The sequence below is a fragment of the Anastrepha obliqua genome, chromosome 1 (assembly GCF_027943255.1).
Source record: "Anastrepha obliqua isolate idAnaObli1 chromosome 1, idAnaObli1_1.0, whole genome shotgun sequence".
NCBI classification, from domain to species: Eukaryota; Metazoa; Arthropoda; class Insecta; order Diptera; family Tephritidae; genus Anastrepha; species Anastrepha obliqua.
Window position 1 is genome coordinate 26,838,428 of NC_072892.1, and position 15,966 is coordinate 26,854,393.

The following is a 15,966-nucleotide window of genomic DNA, read 5'->3' on the forward strand; positions in this document are numbered from 1 at the left end:
ACAAGTGCGGCATCTTAGTAAAAAGTTGTTCATTGCTGCTTTGAGAGTTGCGACAGGAATAGCCGCAATTGTTGCCCGAATGGATTGTTTTAGTTCATCCAAATTTGTTGGCTTTGTTTTATAAACTTCTTGTTTACATAAACCTCACAAGAAAAAGTCAGGTGCAGTAAGGTCAGGCGACCTGGGGGGCCAACGAAATTCGGAGTTTCTTGAAATCAGTTTATTGGGAAATTTTCGTCGCAACTCTGTCATAACAGTCTGGGCTATGTGAGACATTGCCCCATCTTGTTGAAATCACACAGAGTTGAAAGGAATTCTCTTTCGGCGTAATTCTGGATAGAAAAGCTCTTTCAGCATTTTCAAATAACGGTCTCCAGTAACCGTAACGGTTTGACCATTTTCTTCAATAAAATAAGGCCCGACAATACAGCGTGAAGAAACCGCACACCACACTGTCACGCGAAGAGGATGCAATTCCGTCTCGTGGAGTATCTGTGGGTTAGAAGTACTCAATATTCGACAATTTTGTTTGTTCACATTGCCGTTTAAATCGAAATGGGCCTCATCAGACATGAAAAGGCAGTTTAACATGTTTTGGTCTTCTTCCACCATTTGCAGGATCTTCTGGCAAAATTCCAAGCGAATCGGCAAGTCTGCTGCATTCAGTTTGTTAACCATTTGAATTTTGTAGGGAAATAAGTCTAAATCTTTGTGCATTATTGTTTGCAAAGACTGTCGGCTGACACCAAGTTGAGCAGATAAGCTTCTTGTTGAAACCCTTGGATTGCTTTGTATAGCTGCAGCTACAGCAGCGATCGTTTCCTCCGTCCGAACTGCTGGGTTTCGATGATAAGGCCATCTTGCGACTGTTCCTTGCTCAGCAAAATTATTCACCAGTCTCATTATGGTCCATCTGCTCGGGGGATCGCCGTCAAACATCCGCCTGTACTCTCTCTGTACCAAAACTACGGACTCCAGTGCGTGATAGCGGCGGACTATCCAAATTCTTGTTTGCGTGTCCCAGTTATCCATTTTAATAAATTTTAAAGATCAATCTGCAAATTAAAACAAAAATGAAACAGATAACTTAAAAAGAAAAAAAGTGATTCAATTTTTTTTTTGGTAGCGGCTTTCATCAGCCACCCTGTATATGTATGTATGTATGTATGTGCCGAAGTGCATGTGAATGTGTGTATGTTGCTTTAGAGCCAATGCAATAATTGTTGCGTCCGATTTGAGCAAACCTCAATCAATGCGAATGATTTCAACAAGTGCTTATCAGATGAATTACAAAAACAATTTCGCTTATAAACACACCACAATTTATTTCCTTGCCTTTGTGGTTTGTACGTGTATACATATGTGTGCATGTATGTATGTAGGTATATATTTTATTGTGCTTTATGTTTTTTGTTCTTTGATTTTTATTCTTTATGCTATATTTGGGGAAACAGAATCAAAGGCAATCAAAATACTCGTGTGAAATTCCGGAACTCTTACTGGATTCAAATACATATGCACATGCCTACATGCACACTGCACCGCACTGCTATCGCTACTACACACGTAGTACCTGTAGTAAGCGAGGGCCCGTACAATAGCCGCCACTCTGTGCCAACTGTGTACTTTGCGATTGCTACTTATGTACGTCAAAATGACAAAATATCGCCGCAGTGCATTTGGTTGTTTTTAATAAACTCTCCCCTTCCTTCTTCTTGTGCTTCTTCATCGTCGTCTGGTAATTGATATCCCATTCTTGAATTTCTTTGAAAACACACACTTTTCCAGTAGCCCGCAGACGGAATTAGTCACCTTCGACTTAAACTCGAAAGCCAGCACAAGCTTTTTCTCATTAAATTTTAGTTGGTTATTGCTGTTGGACGGATTAGGACCGCGAGTGAACGAATAAGTGACTGAGCTGCGAGATTGATTGTTTTGTGAATTGTGTCATACGAATTTCCGACAAAATTGTATTATCATTCTCAGCAATTGTGTGAGTGTTTATGAATTTGAAAAAAAAAAAATGTTTAAGGCAATATAATTTTAATACACTTTTTCTCCCACAAAACTTTAAAACAGCCATCGCTATAAGTTAATTTTTTTTTTCATTTTTAGTTGGGAATGGTAAACTGGACTAAACTTCCACATTTTTTTTCCATTAATTTTTTTTAAATGATAATAATCAGAAAACGGGTACTCTTTCTATGAGTATTTGAACCCCTGAACTAAGCCCATATCTCACATATGCTACTAACTTGGGAAAGGAAATTTCGGATTAGCTTGTCAAAAAGTGGTCGACTGAATTGGTCTCTGAAGTCTCCTACCCGGTTATGAGCATTCCCCTGACTGTTGTTGCAAAACTTATTTCTTAGGAAAGCGCAGAACAGATGGAACTCCAATTTTAGGAGCCATTCAATTTTCAAACTCATAGCTGTGCTTACCGGTCATTGGACGATCGGCTCGCATGTATAAAATCCAGGGTTACCATTTAATATCAATTGCAGAAGTTAAGGGTACCTTTCAGAAAAAACCACTGATGAGCGGTTTCTCTCTAAATGTCCGGATTTGACTGCTAAGAGATTAAAGCCACTGAGTGCTCCTCTCTTCGACAGTCTGGGGCAGTGCTACAACCTAAATCCCATCAATCTTCTCCATTACATCAACAGCTCTGGTTGGCTGTGGATATCTGCACGTTGGAAGTCTCATAATGGTATCAAAATGGCGCTTTAGTAGCACACTGGGGTGTGTCAGACTGGACTTCAACCATTCCACCTACATCCGTGTTCCTTGCTTAAAGATTTTCCCTAAAATCAATACGTACTCAGTATGAACTTTGTCTTATTCCACACACATTAAGCTTTTGAATGAAACATCTACGCATTCCCAATCTATCTAGTGCTGGACACTGGCAGATTTTACATGATCTCGTCCTCCTCCAAAAACCTGGAACTCCTACAAAAATATTACAAGAAGCTCCTAATAGAGCTGCGTAAGCCAAACAAGCAATGCCCACTAAAGATCTTCGCGGACATTGACAATCCCATTTAAAATAAACGCATGGCGTGCAATTTCTTGATGTAGGTCACGACGTTCAATTTCAGTTAGTCTCAAACAAGCTGTATGTATATGAGAAGTTTTTGATAGATACTACAATTGCCGGCGTGCGTGAATATTAGGCGAGGCTGGGAGTGAATATTCTGTCTACTGCAACTGAGTGGAGATTTTGTGTATTGAGCATTCATGAACCTGCCACCAACTTCAGCTACTTGGTTTTTATGTTATACACAAAGAAACAGAAAGTAAGAGGTGAACTGATGAGTGCAGGCCGGCAAGTGCAAGTTTACCATCGGTCGACATCTCACGCATCTACTTCTCGTGTATGCCAAGTATTGATATCGAAACTAAATTATAAATTGTTAACTATTAGTTAGTGTCCTTACGGAGTTAGTTAGAGTTATTTTCTTGCACCTAAATTCAGCAAGGAGCTTATAACCAATCATGGGCTGGCACGGCCACATCCATCAATCTACAAAGTGGAATACATTCCCAAGCTACGTGAGGTGCAAAAAGCATTAGCGCGTCAAGGATTGAAGGATCCATGGTTGAGACATGAAGTGGGGCCTTATGAGACAAGCACTATGGGCACACACGCCTCCCGCGCACGCGCTTTCTTCCTGCGTGTTTTGTGTTGGGGCACAACTGCTATTGCCATAACCATTGGTTGCGAGTATGCTTTGCTATGCACAAGAAGAAATAGAGTATGTAATAAAGATTTTACAACGCATAGGCGATTGACCTGAAGAATAGCGATTTTTTAAAACACACTGCTTTTCTTCAAAACCTGGGTGAATACTACACCTCCAAACCGTCCATTCTCTTCGAATATTGCTAGTAGCACCAAGAGTGCTAAATGGAGTAAACATTCTAAGGAAACACATCCAGGTAATAATTGGCGCTTACCCCTCTTTGCGTGTTTAGTCAACCTCACTATCCTATTGCCTACCGAGGAGCACCCGCTATTAGAAAAAAATTCTTCCTTCAATTTGCGTTTCGTGTCCGGGGCTTCGAACTTGTAGTCACACGCAAACGCATTCGGCTACAGTGCCCGCCATACTCTCTACGATCCTGAAAATAATGTACTTATATACGGAACCGCATTTTGCCACTTCCCAGACTTGATTGTTTGATTGATTGATTGGAGATTTTCACTTCGATCTCATAATCTTTTGTGCTCTTCTTCCCAGACTAATGGTCTTATAACATTTACAAAGGGTTAGTGTTGTGACATTGGACATAATTTCAAAAAATTTACCTTCTCTTTCCTGCTATTGTCAGCTTACAAGTTGAATCTCGTGCAAAATCAAATTTAAATTTTCGCAGTGGTCCAGCGCTATAAACGAGCACAATAGAAAGCAGATATGCCACAACGAGATGGTTGAATCAATTCAATCAAATATGACACTTGTTCCATGCCATTGTGAGATAGAAGGGAAATGCAAGGCTGAAACTCAGCATACAACTTCCTAATAAGAGAATCATCGATGGATTCAGCACCTTCTCACAAATTTTAAAATCTGTATTGCTGGAATATTTATTAATGCAGCTTAAACTAGAGTTGTGTGTAGTCCAAGCACTCAGTCAGGTTAACCATTGTACTAGAATATAGAGACAGAAACAAATTGGTTTGAAGTCACTCTTTCGCAAATCTTTTGAACTCATTGATTAATCTTAAGAAATCCGGAAGAGGAAAAGTATGAACAATACATCGCAACCCAACAGTCTAAGTCTGAGTCTGGAAAACATCGAACAGCTACAGAGAACAGCTTACAATGCTCTGCAGTATCTTCATTCTCAAGACAGGATAGACATATTGGGTTGCCAATGATTCTCATGGTAGCCATGTGGTGACCAGAGGTGTTGTGCCCTGTTATTACAACCACCAGTACTCTCAGGTCCTTCCTACTAAGTTTTAGGATCAAGGTCCCTAATTTTCTGTTTGGTTCTTTCACAAAGCACTTGGTTACTCTGCTGGAGTCCAACGTCTTCTATGAGTAGACCTCATGAAATTGTCAATCCATAGTTGAATCGATGCTGAATTGACAACTAGAAAGGGTTCAGGGCTTAATGGTATGCTTGAAGAGCCATTCATTAGCCAATTCATCAACCAACTCGTGCCCTGTAATGCCACAATGTCTGTGTGTGTGTGTTGTGCAACACTGTTTTGTCTGACATTCACCGGCTAGTGTGGCTTATTGCAGCTTGACTGTCGCTACAAATTCAATGCTTACATTCAAGACGGCATAGATTTCCACTAAGAATGCCCTGTAGCGTAGGTGTACTTAGTGTCTTCATCTAACTAGCATCCAGATCCCCTACTATCACTGCTTTCGGATCCGTTGGTGTTGAAAGAGTGCTGAAATCCCGTTAATAGGTTATCTGGACTTAACCATTGATCTGTATCTGGGCTCAAAATATCATACTTCCTACCGAAGCTAACGTAAGCACCCGATTGTCTGCTGGCATCGAGAACAGTGTGCACCGCTCCGGCAACTGGTGGCATATCTGACAGTGATCAGTGTTTTTAATGCCGCTTACTATAGATGTCTGATAGGTATGGCAAGATCCCCTCATGCATTCCCAATTAATTGTGGGCGTTAAGGTTCCTTTCCAGCCCTAAAAAACGTGAAGTAAACATTGTTGGACGCATTTTAGCGCATGCCACTGTTTCTAGGCAAGTAAAAGCCCGCGATTAGATACATATACCGACACAAGACTTCTGCAGAAGTTGCCCATATCAAAAGAAATTTCGGATGATCACGCAGCTTCTGTATCAAAGACACGTGATTATACAGCTCCACTCTGCTGCGTAAACATTGCTTTAAAAATTGATTATGAAGATGACGTAATAACTGAAATTATTTACATATATTGAAATTTATGACGAAATTTCAAACTTTTTTCACAGTATAACAGTGCTCAGCCAGTATATGGAATTCACAAATTTTCCATAAATTTTCTTTCATAAAATTTCTTTTTGAGTAAAGGGTATTTCATAGCTCTTCACCAATATGGATGGCTCATATGTTTAAAATAACACAAATGATTAACAAAGACCTATAGAGGTCTTATCTCTCTCCGGTTAGTACCTTTATCACCTTACTCTACTTAATCTTCTACCCAGTGAATAAGTTTTCATGCTGATCACCCTCAATTTGACGCGTAGTGTAATTTCTTTGAAGTGATGCTTAACAAATGTATTACCTTTTTTGGGTGTGTCATAACTGGAATCTTTTTTGCTCTCATTTCTTAATTAAGATTAAATTAAAATCACCAAACAAAAATTGTTTTCGATACTTACATGATGACTCATTGTCTTACACCGAAGTTTCTTTTTACCCAGGTTTTTTGTTTTCCTACAGGTAGCTTTGCCAATATATGTAAGCATGTATGTGTGTTTAAAAAGTAATGTGAAAGTTTATTAGTTATTGTGGGTTTTCCCGCCTCATTGTTTTGGTTAATCTTTTCGGAATTCAGTACACACACACTCAGCCAGGGACAAAGAAATAAATACTTAATTTTTGCCTGAATTACACAATAGCACGTGCAATAAACAGGTCTCCGATTTCATACCACCCATTGTACTGACTGTGTATTTCTTTAAATCGGTTTTAAATATACCCGACTTACATAGAAATATGCTTAGTCACTTTTCTCATACCGCATGCCTAGTGAACCCGGAGAGACGCACTAAAAGCAATCCCATAATTTCTTTGCAGCTCCATGTTTTTACTCACTCATTATTCTCAACAATTACCTAGCGATTGATGCTTTACCTTGTGTTTTTAAGTTTACTAATGTGGTCAACCTGCTTATTTGAATCTTTTCGATATTCTCCAGTCCTACAGGGTGGGCCATGTAAAATTTGATTTTTGAATCGGCTATAAAAAACACTAATCAATATTTTTTCAAACTTTTTTTTTATTTTGAAGATTGAACATTGTCATTTATGAATGAAAAATAATATCGTTCAATTGACTGCCACGACTGGCTTTACAGTAGGCCATTCAATCAACCCAATTTTTAAGCACATTTTCGATTGTTTGGGCGCCAATTTCATGAATGGCAACTTCGATTTCGTATTTTAAAGCATCAATCGTCTCTAAATGGTTCGCATAGCATTTGTCCTTAACGGCTCCCCACAAAAAATAGTCCAACAGGCTTAAATCACTGCTCCTAGGCGGCTAATTGATATCGGAATTTCGGCTGATTATTCGGTTTTCAAAAACGGTAGCCAAAAGTTCGAGTGTAACTTTGGCAGTGTGACAAGTTGCACCGTCCTGTTGAAACCAAATGTCGTCCATGTCATTCTCTTCAATTTTTGGAAACAAAAACTCGTTGAGCATGTGACGGTAACGCTCGCCATTTACTGTAACCGCGGAAGAAGAAGAAGACTCACCATTTTGGAAATAGGTTTTCAATATTTTCCAATTTTGTTCAAGCGTATAGCGTCCCATTTCGTTAATGCCAAACCTTTAAGTAAGTTATGAACACATTTGACATGTCATTTGTGTTACCATTCTCAAAAAAATAGGTGGTTCAAAAAGCAAACGCCTACCTTATAGTTAAGAGCAAACTACGCCAATCATCGACGGCTTTTTCGCTGAACTAAAAAGTCGTATTAAAGAAATTTATGTATAGCCAATGAGAGCTTTGTTAGTGCCATTTTAGGCATCTGAGTATGGCCAAATAGTTATTTCACAGTATGACCTGGTACTCAAAGTTAACATACATAGTTAAGCCACGGCTTACATTGAAAAACTATGGAAGGCACTTGCAGATATCTACATTCAGTGCGCACCGGCTGTTCCTATGTAATCTCCTGGATATGCATTTGTTCTGCATTTTCTTTCCTGTTTATCCGAGCACTAATTAAGACTTAACTCTAAAAAGAAACTGCAGAGCCCCTGCTTGATATGCTAGGTGTTTATGGCCTTTACAGTCCGCTTTTATGGGCCGAGAAGTAGCTCAAAATTGCACCAGAAAATTTTCCAAAACTATGAAATCGCTATTAGAATAAGAGTAACCTCTAGCAACAGATTCGCAGTGCATACTTGAGGAATAAAGGGATCACTTTTCCACTCTGCTGAATGGCACGAAGAGCAAAAATGAAGAAGGGCCAGTGGCAGATCCGCAGAACTGCAGTGGAATTTGCACGAATTGGTGAACGTTTAATGCTTATCTGAACTCCTATAACTTTGCACTGAGGTTTTGTATTGCAGAACTGAATAAAACTAATTTATAACAATAATTTCTGAATAAAAAGCTGCTAAAGCTTTTATAATTTTTTTATCTTAAACAGGAATAAGTGTCGTAATTTAAATAAGTTTTTGTATAAAGAATACATTCCCAAATTTAAGTTTAACATAAAGAGTAATCTCATGAAGTTTTGGCGATATATTAAACGAATAGCAAGGCTTCTTGTCGCCGTAGCCGAATGGGTAGGTGCGTGACTACCATTCGGAATTCACAGAGAGAACGTAGGTTCGAAACACTAAAGTGACGAAAAATAATAGCGGTCGCCCCTTGGCAGGCAATGGCAAGCCTCCGACTGTATTTCTGCCATGAAAAAGCTCCTCATAAAAATATCTGCCGTTCGGAGTCGGTTTAAAACTGTAGGCCCCTTCATTTGTGGAACAATATAATGACGCACACCACAAATAGAAGGAGGAGCTCAGTCAAACACCCGAAAAGGGTGTACGCGCCAATTATATATATATATATATAAGGCTTCTTGTATTCCTAATACTGTTTTATAAGGACATTACTGCTCCATCTGTCAGTGATGTAGCGAACTTATTTGATGATTTCTTTTCATCTAACTTCGTATCCGTTGGAGATATTCAGATGTTCAAAGGTTCTTCGGCAGCCATTCGGCAAAATTTCTCGAGGAAATTGTCTTCTACAGTTGACTTGGGTTCACTTGTTCTTTTAAATGCTGATGAGGGATTCTTAAAGACTAAAAAACTCTTCTCAATCGGATATGGGCGGCCTTTCGGTAACATTGGTCAAAAATTGTCGCTCTATGGTGCAACCTCTTAAATTTATTTTTAGTAAATCATTGGCTGAAGAAATACTTATCGATGATTGTAAGCTGACTTCAGTCACTCCAATTGCGAATTGTGGACCAATTTCTAAATTATCTGCTGTCTCTAAGCTGTTTGAATGTGTTGTCAAGGGCGTTTAGCGTAGAACGTCGGATTAGTCCTAGACAGCAAGGTTTTGTGGTTGTAAGATTTATGTTATCTAACTTAACAGTTTTTTCTGAAGATTGCCACGCAGCCCTCCAGAGTGGATACCAAAGTGACGTCACATACACGCACTTCTCTAAAGCCCTCGATAAAATCTCACATATGATTTTAATAACTAAATTCTCATTTCTCGGTTTTCATTCGACTCTCCTTGATTGGATTCGATCACATTTAATAAAGAGGTGCAGCACATAATTATCGATGGGGCTTCGAGACAGTTTATTGCTACATCTGATGTACCTCAGCGTAGTATTTTAGGACCTTTGTTATTTGTTTTGCTTATTAAGGATATCTGTTCGTGTTTCTCCTTTGCTAATTTTGTTCACTATGAAATAAGAAAATCTAGTGATTCAGCCGGCCTACAGTCTGAGCCCTTCAACGGTCTCACTTCCTATACTCACTTTTGTAAGACGTCACTTCATCGCACTTCAGTGACCCATATACTCTTAAGATATTACCTATATAGTACTGCCATAAGTTCTGTTTCAAGTGAAGTCCGTTATACAATAGATATGAAATTATACAAGTTTTTCCAATGAAGTAAGTTTTATTTAATCATGTAAATATTAAAAAACAATTTACTTTTTATTCGAAATGGTCAGCATTTGCTTTTACACAAACTATCAAACGATTAAACCATTCAGCTATTGCAGTACGCACGCTTTCCATGGATATCGAGCCAAAGATTGTGAGGTCTTCGACAGGTCATTTTCTAACCACAAACTGTAGTCCAATGGATTCAGAACTGGACTTCCGCACGGCCAATCTTCTGCAGCTATGAACCCAGGAATATTGTTTTTTAGCCACGGCTGGGTTGTTTTCGTTTTATGGGCTGGAGCGGAATCTTGCTGGTAGATTCAGCGTTCTCCATTAAATCCATTAAAGAGAGTACTGCTCAATTACTTCACCAAGCCTTCCAAGTCATCCTCCTGGTACACTTTCAACCAAGTTTTAACATCCTTTTCGCAGAAATGAAATGATGCCTTTACAAGATATTCCCCACCAAACCATTATGGAGGCTGGATGATGGCCACGCTGAACCCTTGGAACAACATTTTTTGCGTCTTTAGAAGTTTTAACATAGATTTTGTTATTTTGCTCATTAAAAACTTATCCGTTGGCCGCGTGCCATCAAAGAAGCGCTTGCATCTGTCGAGTCTAATTTTCTTCAAGTGTGTTGTCAAAAGAGCGACGGAAGTATTTCATGTGGAGATCATCTCTAATTAGTTTTAACATGGATATGCTCGATGCATTCATTTCACGGGGTAGTGTTTTCTGCTTTCTAAGAGGATTTCTGCGAATTCTTTCTCGAACGGCTTTTATGATTGCCCTGGTTCGAACCACGTGAGGGCGACCACTTCTTTTTCTGTCTGTCACTGCATACGTTTGGGAAATAAATGGATCTTGCGGTAAACAAACATTCTCGAAATATTAAGTTTTTTCAGCAATACGTAAATCTCACTTGTACTTTTACCACACTTTTGTATTGCAGTCACTGCAATGTGAGTTTCCTTAGCTCCACACTGCATTGTTAACAAGCGAAATTTGCCACGAAACTGAGTATAATTTATGAGTAGACAAATCATACGAGCAAAATCAAAGAAAGGCAGAACTTGTGTCTGCGAATTTTTTCTCGACCTATGGATTGTAAAATTGTTCACAGTATTTATGGCAAGACCACGTATTTCCCAATCCCAGTGATCTGAGTCCGGGAGTTTGGGGAGTGTAAAAAGTGGATTCGCGATGTAAAAGAAGGAAACTTCATTTTGTCGTACAATTTGAGTTCAATTTTTTCTGCTTATGAGTTTTTACTCAAAAAATTCAATCAAAAAATATTTCCTAGTATGTAAAAATAAATAATGAGGAAAAATGTTGTAAGAATTTCTTCGAAAAAAAAAAACAAAATTAAATACATAAATAAATATTAATTAACCCACTCATTAAAAATAAGTACCAATCACATCGAATAAAAGGCAACAAAAAAACATGATATACTGACAACTTTGCATTTTATGACGTTCTCCCATAAAAAACAGCATAATTAACCAAATTTAAATCTTAATCACGCTTAACTCTTTTACCGTAATCAATTCATCATAATTTTCACCGAATAACTGGTTTGCGTTGCGGTTGACGCTCCATTACATTTATGAATGAAAATGACTCAAACCCAAATTACAGTATTGTAATATTGTACAAAACCACGAAGCCTAACCAGTTTTTACTAATTGTAACTCAATGATATCAAAATCACCTTGGCTGCAGGTTTATGCAATTAAATATTTGAGAGAGTAAAAATTTCCGGCAAACAAAAATTGTTGGTGGGATTTATTCCTCCAAACGTGTACCGCCAAGCGGTTAGTATTAGGGACTTTCGTGTGTAAAGGTACGACCTATGTTCGGATTATATATACTATACAAGTATGCTAGGTTGTTCAATAAGTTTTGTGGTTCGATAAGAAAAACACAATTCTATGGTTTTAAATACACTTTTTAGTATTCAGTGTAGTCTCCCTGAAGATGAATTCACCTGTTCCAACGTGATTTTAATTTATGAATCACATCCTTGAAGTGAGAATCTGGAAGGGTTACAAAATAAGTTTCCACAGCTGACTTCATAATTTGATGAAAAACGCTCTCCACGCATGCATTTTTTTAGATTTGGAAGCAGATGGAAGTCGCTTGGGGTCAAATCTGATAAATGCGGTGAATGCTCCAACAATTCGAACTTCAATTCAGGGATTTTAGCCATTGTCAAAATGCTCTTGCCACACAGTGCAGTGTACAGATGAAAAAGATTTTTTTCTTTTGCAAACAGGGTATTTTTTAAGATTTTTGTCCTTCGGCTAGTCTAGAAGGTTACAATAATATTCAGAATTTATTGTTTGCAGTAATCCACAAACGAAATTCCTTTTGCATCGTGATTTGCAAACTGATACTAACAACTTCTTACCCGATTTCTGGACACCAAAGGAGCCGGAGCCGGAGCAGAAGAACCAGGTTCATACCACTTTTTAGCCTCTTGTTTTGATTTAGAATCATGGTGATAGATCCAAGTCTCATCAATCAGTAGTGAATAATTCCTAGACGGCACCTTTTCGTTTGTCTTCTTTGACATTAATCAAGTACACAATTTTGAGTACAATTTCGGAGGATAGAACGCGCATTAAAATTATTGAAACTTTTTTTGAAAATGATCGATCTTTACCGACAACATATCGCAAAATTCGTGATTTTTGTGTGGAAATAATCCTTCAAATTACTCGACAATTCAAGGTTGGTGAACAAATTTCAAGAAACTGGTTCTGTTGAGGTTAAACAAAGGACTGACGGACCAAAACTGGGCGTTCTGCTGAGAATAAGTAGCGCAAAGTGTTGACTCGACGTTCTCAACCATTAGGCATTCATGAATCGACTGTTTAGCGGATTTTACTTGTAGGCGTAGACATTTTTTCCCCCTGTTCACTCCACTCGAAAGCATAGGGCTTCGACAAGACTTGTCTTGCGTTGGTTTCGTTAATCTATTTGATTTCTGAGAGGGTAGGTGATTAGCCTGCCGCTAACAGCCCTAAGTGGTGGAAATGCCCACCTGTCATTGCTAAGGAACAACGCCTTCTTACTGCTTGAAGCGCCATCTGTCTGTCACATTTTTCTGGCAGAAGGATGACACAGATGGTTGAGGACTTCGCTAAATTTGGTGTGTCTGCTATTATAGCGATTGGCCGCTTCCTTTTGCTGGCGCCACTGTTGCAATGTCTAACTGTGTCTTTTGCTTGTTTTAGCAGCCATAATGCAAGTAATACGCTGACTTTTTGTGCGGGAATAAGGATTAGAAAGATGAGTTTGTTGGGGTTGAAAAATGAAATTGTTATTTTTTTTTCTTTATAGAGACTAGGAAAGTAGGTAAGTTTGATGACCATGCTTTACGTGGGATTCGAACCCACAACCTCTAGAACGGCAGGCTAGTGCACGCTAGACTACCGAGGCCACATTTAAAAAATGTAATTTTTCATAGTGCGTAGCTTCGAATCTGCATGAAACACCAAAATGAGAAAACGTTTTTTCTAATAGCGGTTGCCCCTCGGCAGACAATGGCAAACCTCTGAGCGTAGTTGCGAATGGTAGTGACGCACCAACCCATTTGACTACGGCGCTTCTTTCGTGCACCAATTAATAAACTTATTGCTTAAGTGTGGCTATGTGTCAAAAAATAGTATGTCTGATTAAGGCAGAAATCATATAATCCTAAAAATTAGTTAATGCGGGAGGTAAAAAAAATTATTTAGTGGCTAATAGACCAAATAGATTATTTTTGATTAAATAAAAAATTGGCCTTTAGAGGTTTGAAGCTGGACCCCGGTCTTTAAGTATTTTTCACAGCAGTGGAATTTACGGAATGTGGCTTAAAAACTCAGATGTTGGTAACAAAACACCCGCGATATATTAATCAGAATAGTTTGATATATTTTTCTGGAGTTGGATATTCTTTACGAGGGAGTACATGCCTCGTAAATATGTATTATTTCTTCCTTGTAAGTTAACTCCGTTACTAAATTAAAGTTTTATTTTTCGTTTAATTTTCCCCAACTCACTAATCATTCAAGTCTAACTTCACTGCCAAGCTTTGAGTATAAAATTTAACAGCCTGTGCACTCTTTCCTCTTTTTCAGATCCACAAACTGCCCAGCTAATCTCTTTAACTCGTTTACTTAAATAAATATTATGCATTTCTCCCAATAAAACGCTGCCAATAAACAACAACCACAACAACACCCCAGTTATGTCTCCCGAATCGTTGAATCAACACAATCAACGTAACAACAGCAACAATAACAGCTTCCGCAGCAATCAAACGCAAATAAATTACAACAATGGCAACAACAGCAATAGGCTCTCAGGCTCACTAACACCCGCCACAACGGCACAAATGTTGCACCGCCATAGAAGTAGCGTTTACATAGCGCCCAACGACGTCAACAGCATAGAAACGCATTCCACACCAACGATACCAGCGCCACCATCTACGCCAGAACGCACACCACAGCAGCCTAATCCGGGAATGCGTAGTAAAATTATCGGCGAAGCCGCGCTGTCACAAATTCCACAGGCAAAGCCAAAACTCGCCACACCTGCCGCAGCAGGCACTGACATAATCGGCAGTGTGTTGGGCGATTTTGGCATCTGGCAGCTGCGTTCGGTGCTTATACTTTTCCTGTGCAAACTACCCGCCTCTTGGTTTATGGCCTGCATTATTTACACAGCGCCAGAGATTAAGCCATCCGTTCAGTATCGCTGCGACGCAAGCCAGCTGAGCGCAAATCAATCGATATCAGAGAACCAGTGTTATGTGGTGGATTGGAGCGCCAATGTCGCGGCGAATGGTAGCACAGCAGGTGAGACGATACTCTCACAGGAGCCATGCACGGATTTCGTGTACGACGACTACTTTTACTCGTTCATAATGCAGTACAATTTGGTTTGTATGCGTGAAATTTTTGTCGCCTGGACGCAGTATTGGCATCTGTTTGGCGTGTTGGTGGGCGGCGTCATAGGCACCAAGGCGATGTTGAAGTAAGTGGAGAGAAGCTAGGCTTTTGACAAAAATCCTACAAATTAATAATGGTTTTTGTTTTTTTTCTTCAGACTCAGTCCACGTACTGTCTATATTATCGGCGCCGTGCTACAGATTATCTTGGGTGTTATCACTGGCTATTCGGGAGCGCTAACAATGCACTGTATCTTTCGCTGCCTCGCAGCCATCGGTTGTGCGCTCATGTTCACCTCCGCACAAGCGATTTGTAAGTGGTTGATTTACAGTTTGGGTCTTTGAAGTGTTCTATGGCAAAAATTTCGCTCTTTACTTTTCTAGTTGGTGACATCACTGGTGGCCGCTATCGCACCGGTGTCATTATACTCTATGACACCTTCTGGTCACTCGGCGTGATCTTGTTGCCGGGCATTTCATCGTTCTTCCAAAATTGGAGTGAACTTTATTTAGGAATCACATTCCCCACAGTTATTCTCTTGTTCCTACTGCAATGGACACCCGAATCTCCACGTTGGCTGCTAAAGAACGGCAAGGAGCACGATGTGTATCGCGTGGAGCGTATGTTACGCAAGGCTGTGGACATCAATGAGCGCACCTTCCTCATACCCGATGACTTTCGGCAGCAGCTCGAAAAGCTACGTGAGTCATTACGCACACAAAAGCCACCTGCCACGTGGCTACAGCTGTGGCGTGGGCCACGTGCTAAGTATTACATGTTGGCGGCGCACATTGCGCTCGCCTGCTACATCGTGAACTACATGGGCATGTTGCTGAATTTACGCTCGTTCGGTAGAAATTATCGGGTGCCTAACACCATCGCTATGGGTGAGTACGAAAATGCCAAATTGTGGCTGTAGTGAAACCTTATTGAAATCTGCCTCTTTTGAATTTTTAACTTGCAGGTGTCGCCGAAATCATTGGTTGTTTCATTGGGTTACACTTCGCCATGAAGCATGGGCCGAAAAAGTTTATGTATGCAGGTTGCTTCAATATTGTTGCCGGGCTCGTTGGCTGTCTCGGTTGGACCTTTACGGGTGCGAATTGTAAGTGTCATGATATTCAAAACCAAAAAATGTATCCAAAACGCTGCTACTTCTCACCCATCTCATA

General features: G+C 39.6%; 1 protein-coding gene across 2 annotated transcripts in view; it reads left to right on the forward strand.

Moving 5' to 3' along the window:
• Nucleotides 1-15,966, forward strand: part of LOC129235365 (solute carrier family 22 member 13) — a 36,653-nt gene that overhangs the window by 19,442 nt on the left and 1,245 nt on the right. Inside the window, exons 1-5 of one of the 2 annotated variants that reach the window (XM_054869175.1) lie at nucleotides 1,890-1,993; nucleotides 13,979-14,879; nucleotides 14,952-15,106; nucleotides 15,178-15,681; nucleotides 15,759-15,899. In XM_054869175.1, the coding sequence (XP_054725150.1) occupies nucleotides 14,089-14,879; nucleotides 14,952-15,106; nucleotides 15,178-15,681; nucleotides 15,759-15,899 (1,591 nt within the window). In that variant the 5' untranslated portion in view covers nucleotides 1,890-1,993; nucleotides 13,979-14,088. Of the gene's footprint in view, nucleotides 1-1,889; nucleotides 1,994-13,978; nucleotides 14,880-14,951; nucleotides 15,107-15,177; nucleotides 15,682-15,758; nucleotides 15,900-15,966 lie in introns of those variants that run through there. The other variant, XM_054869174.1, reaches the window with a different exon arrangement.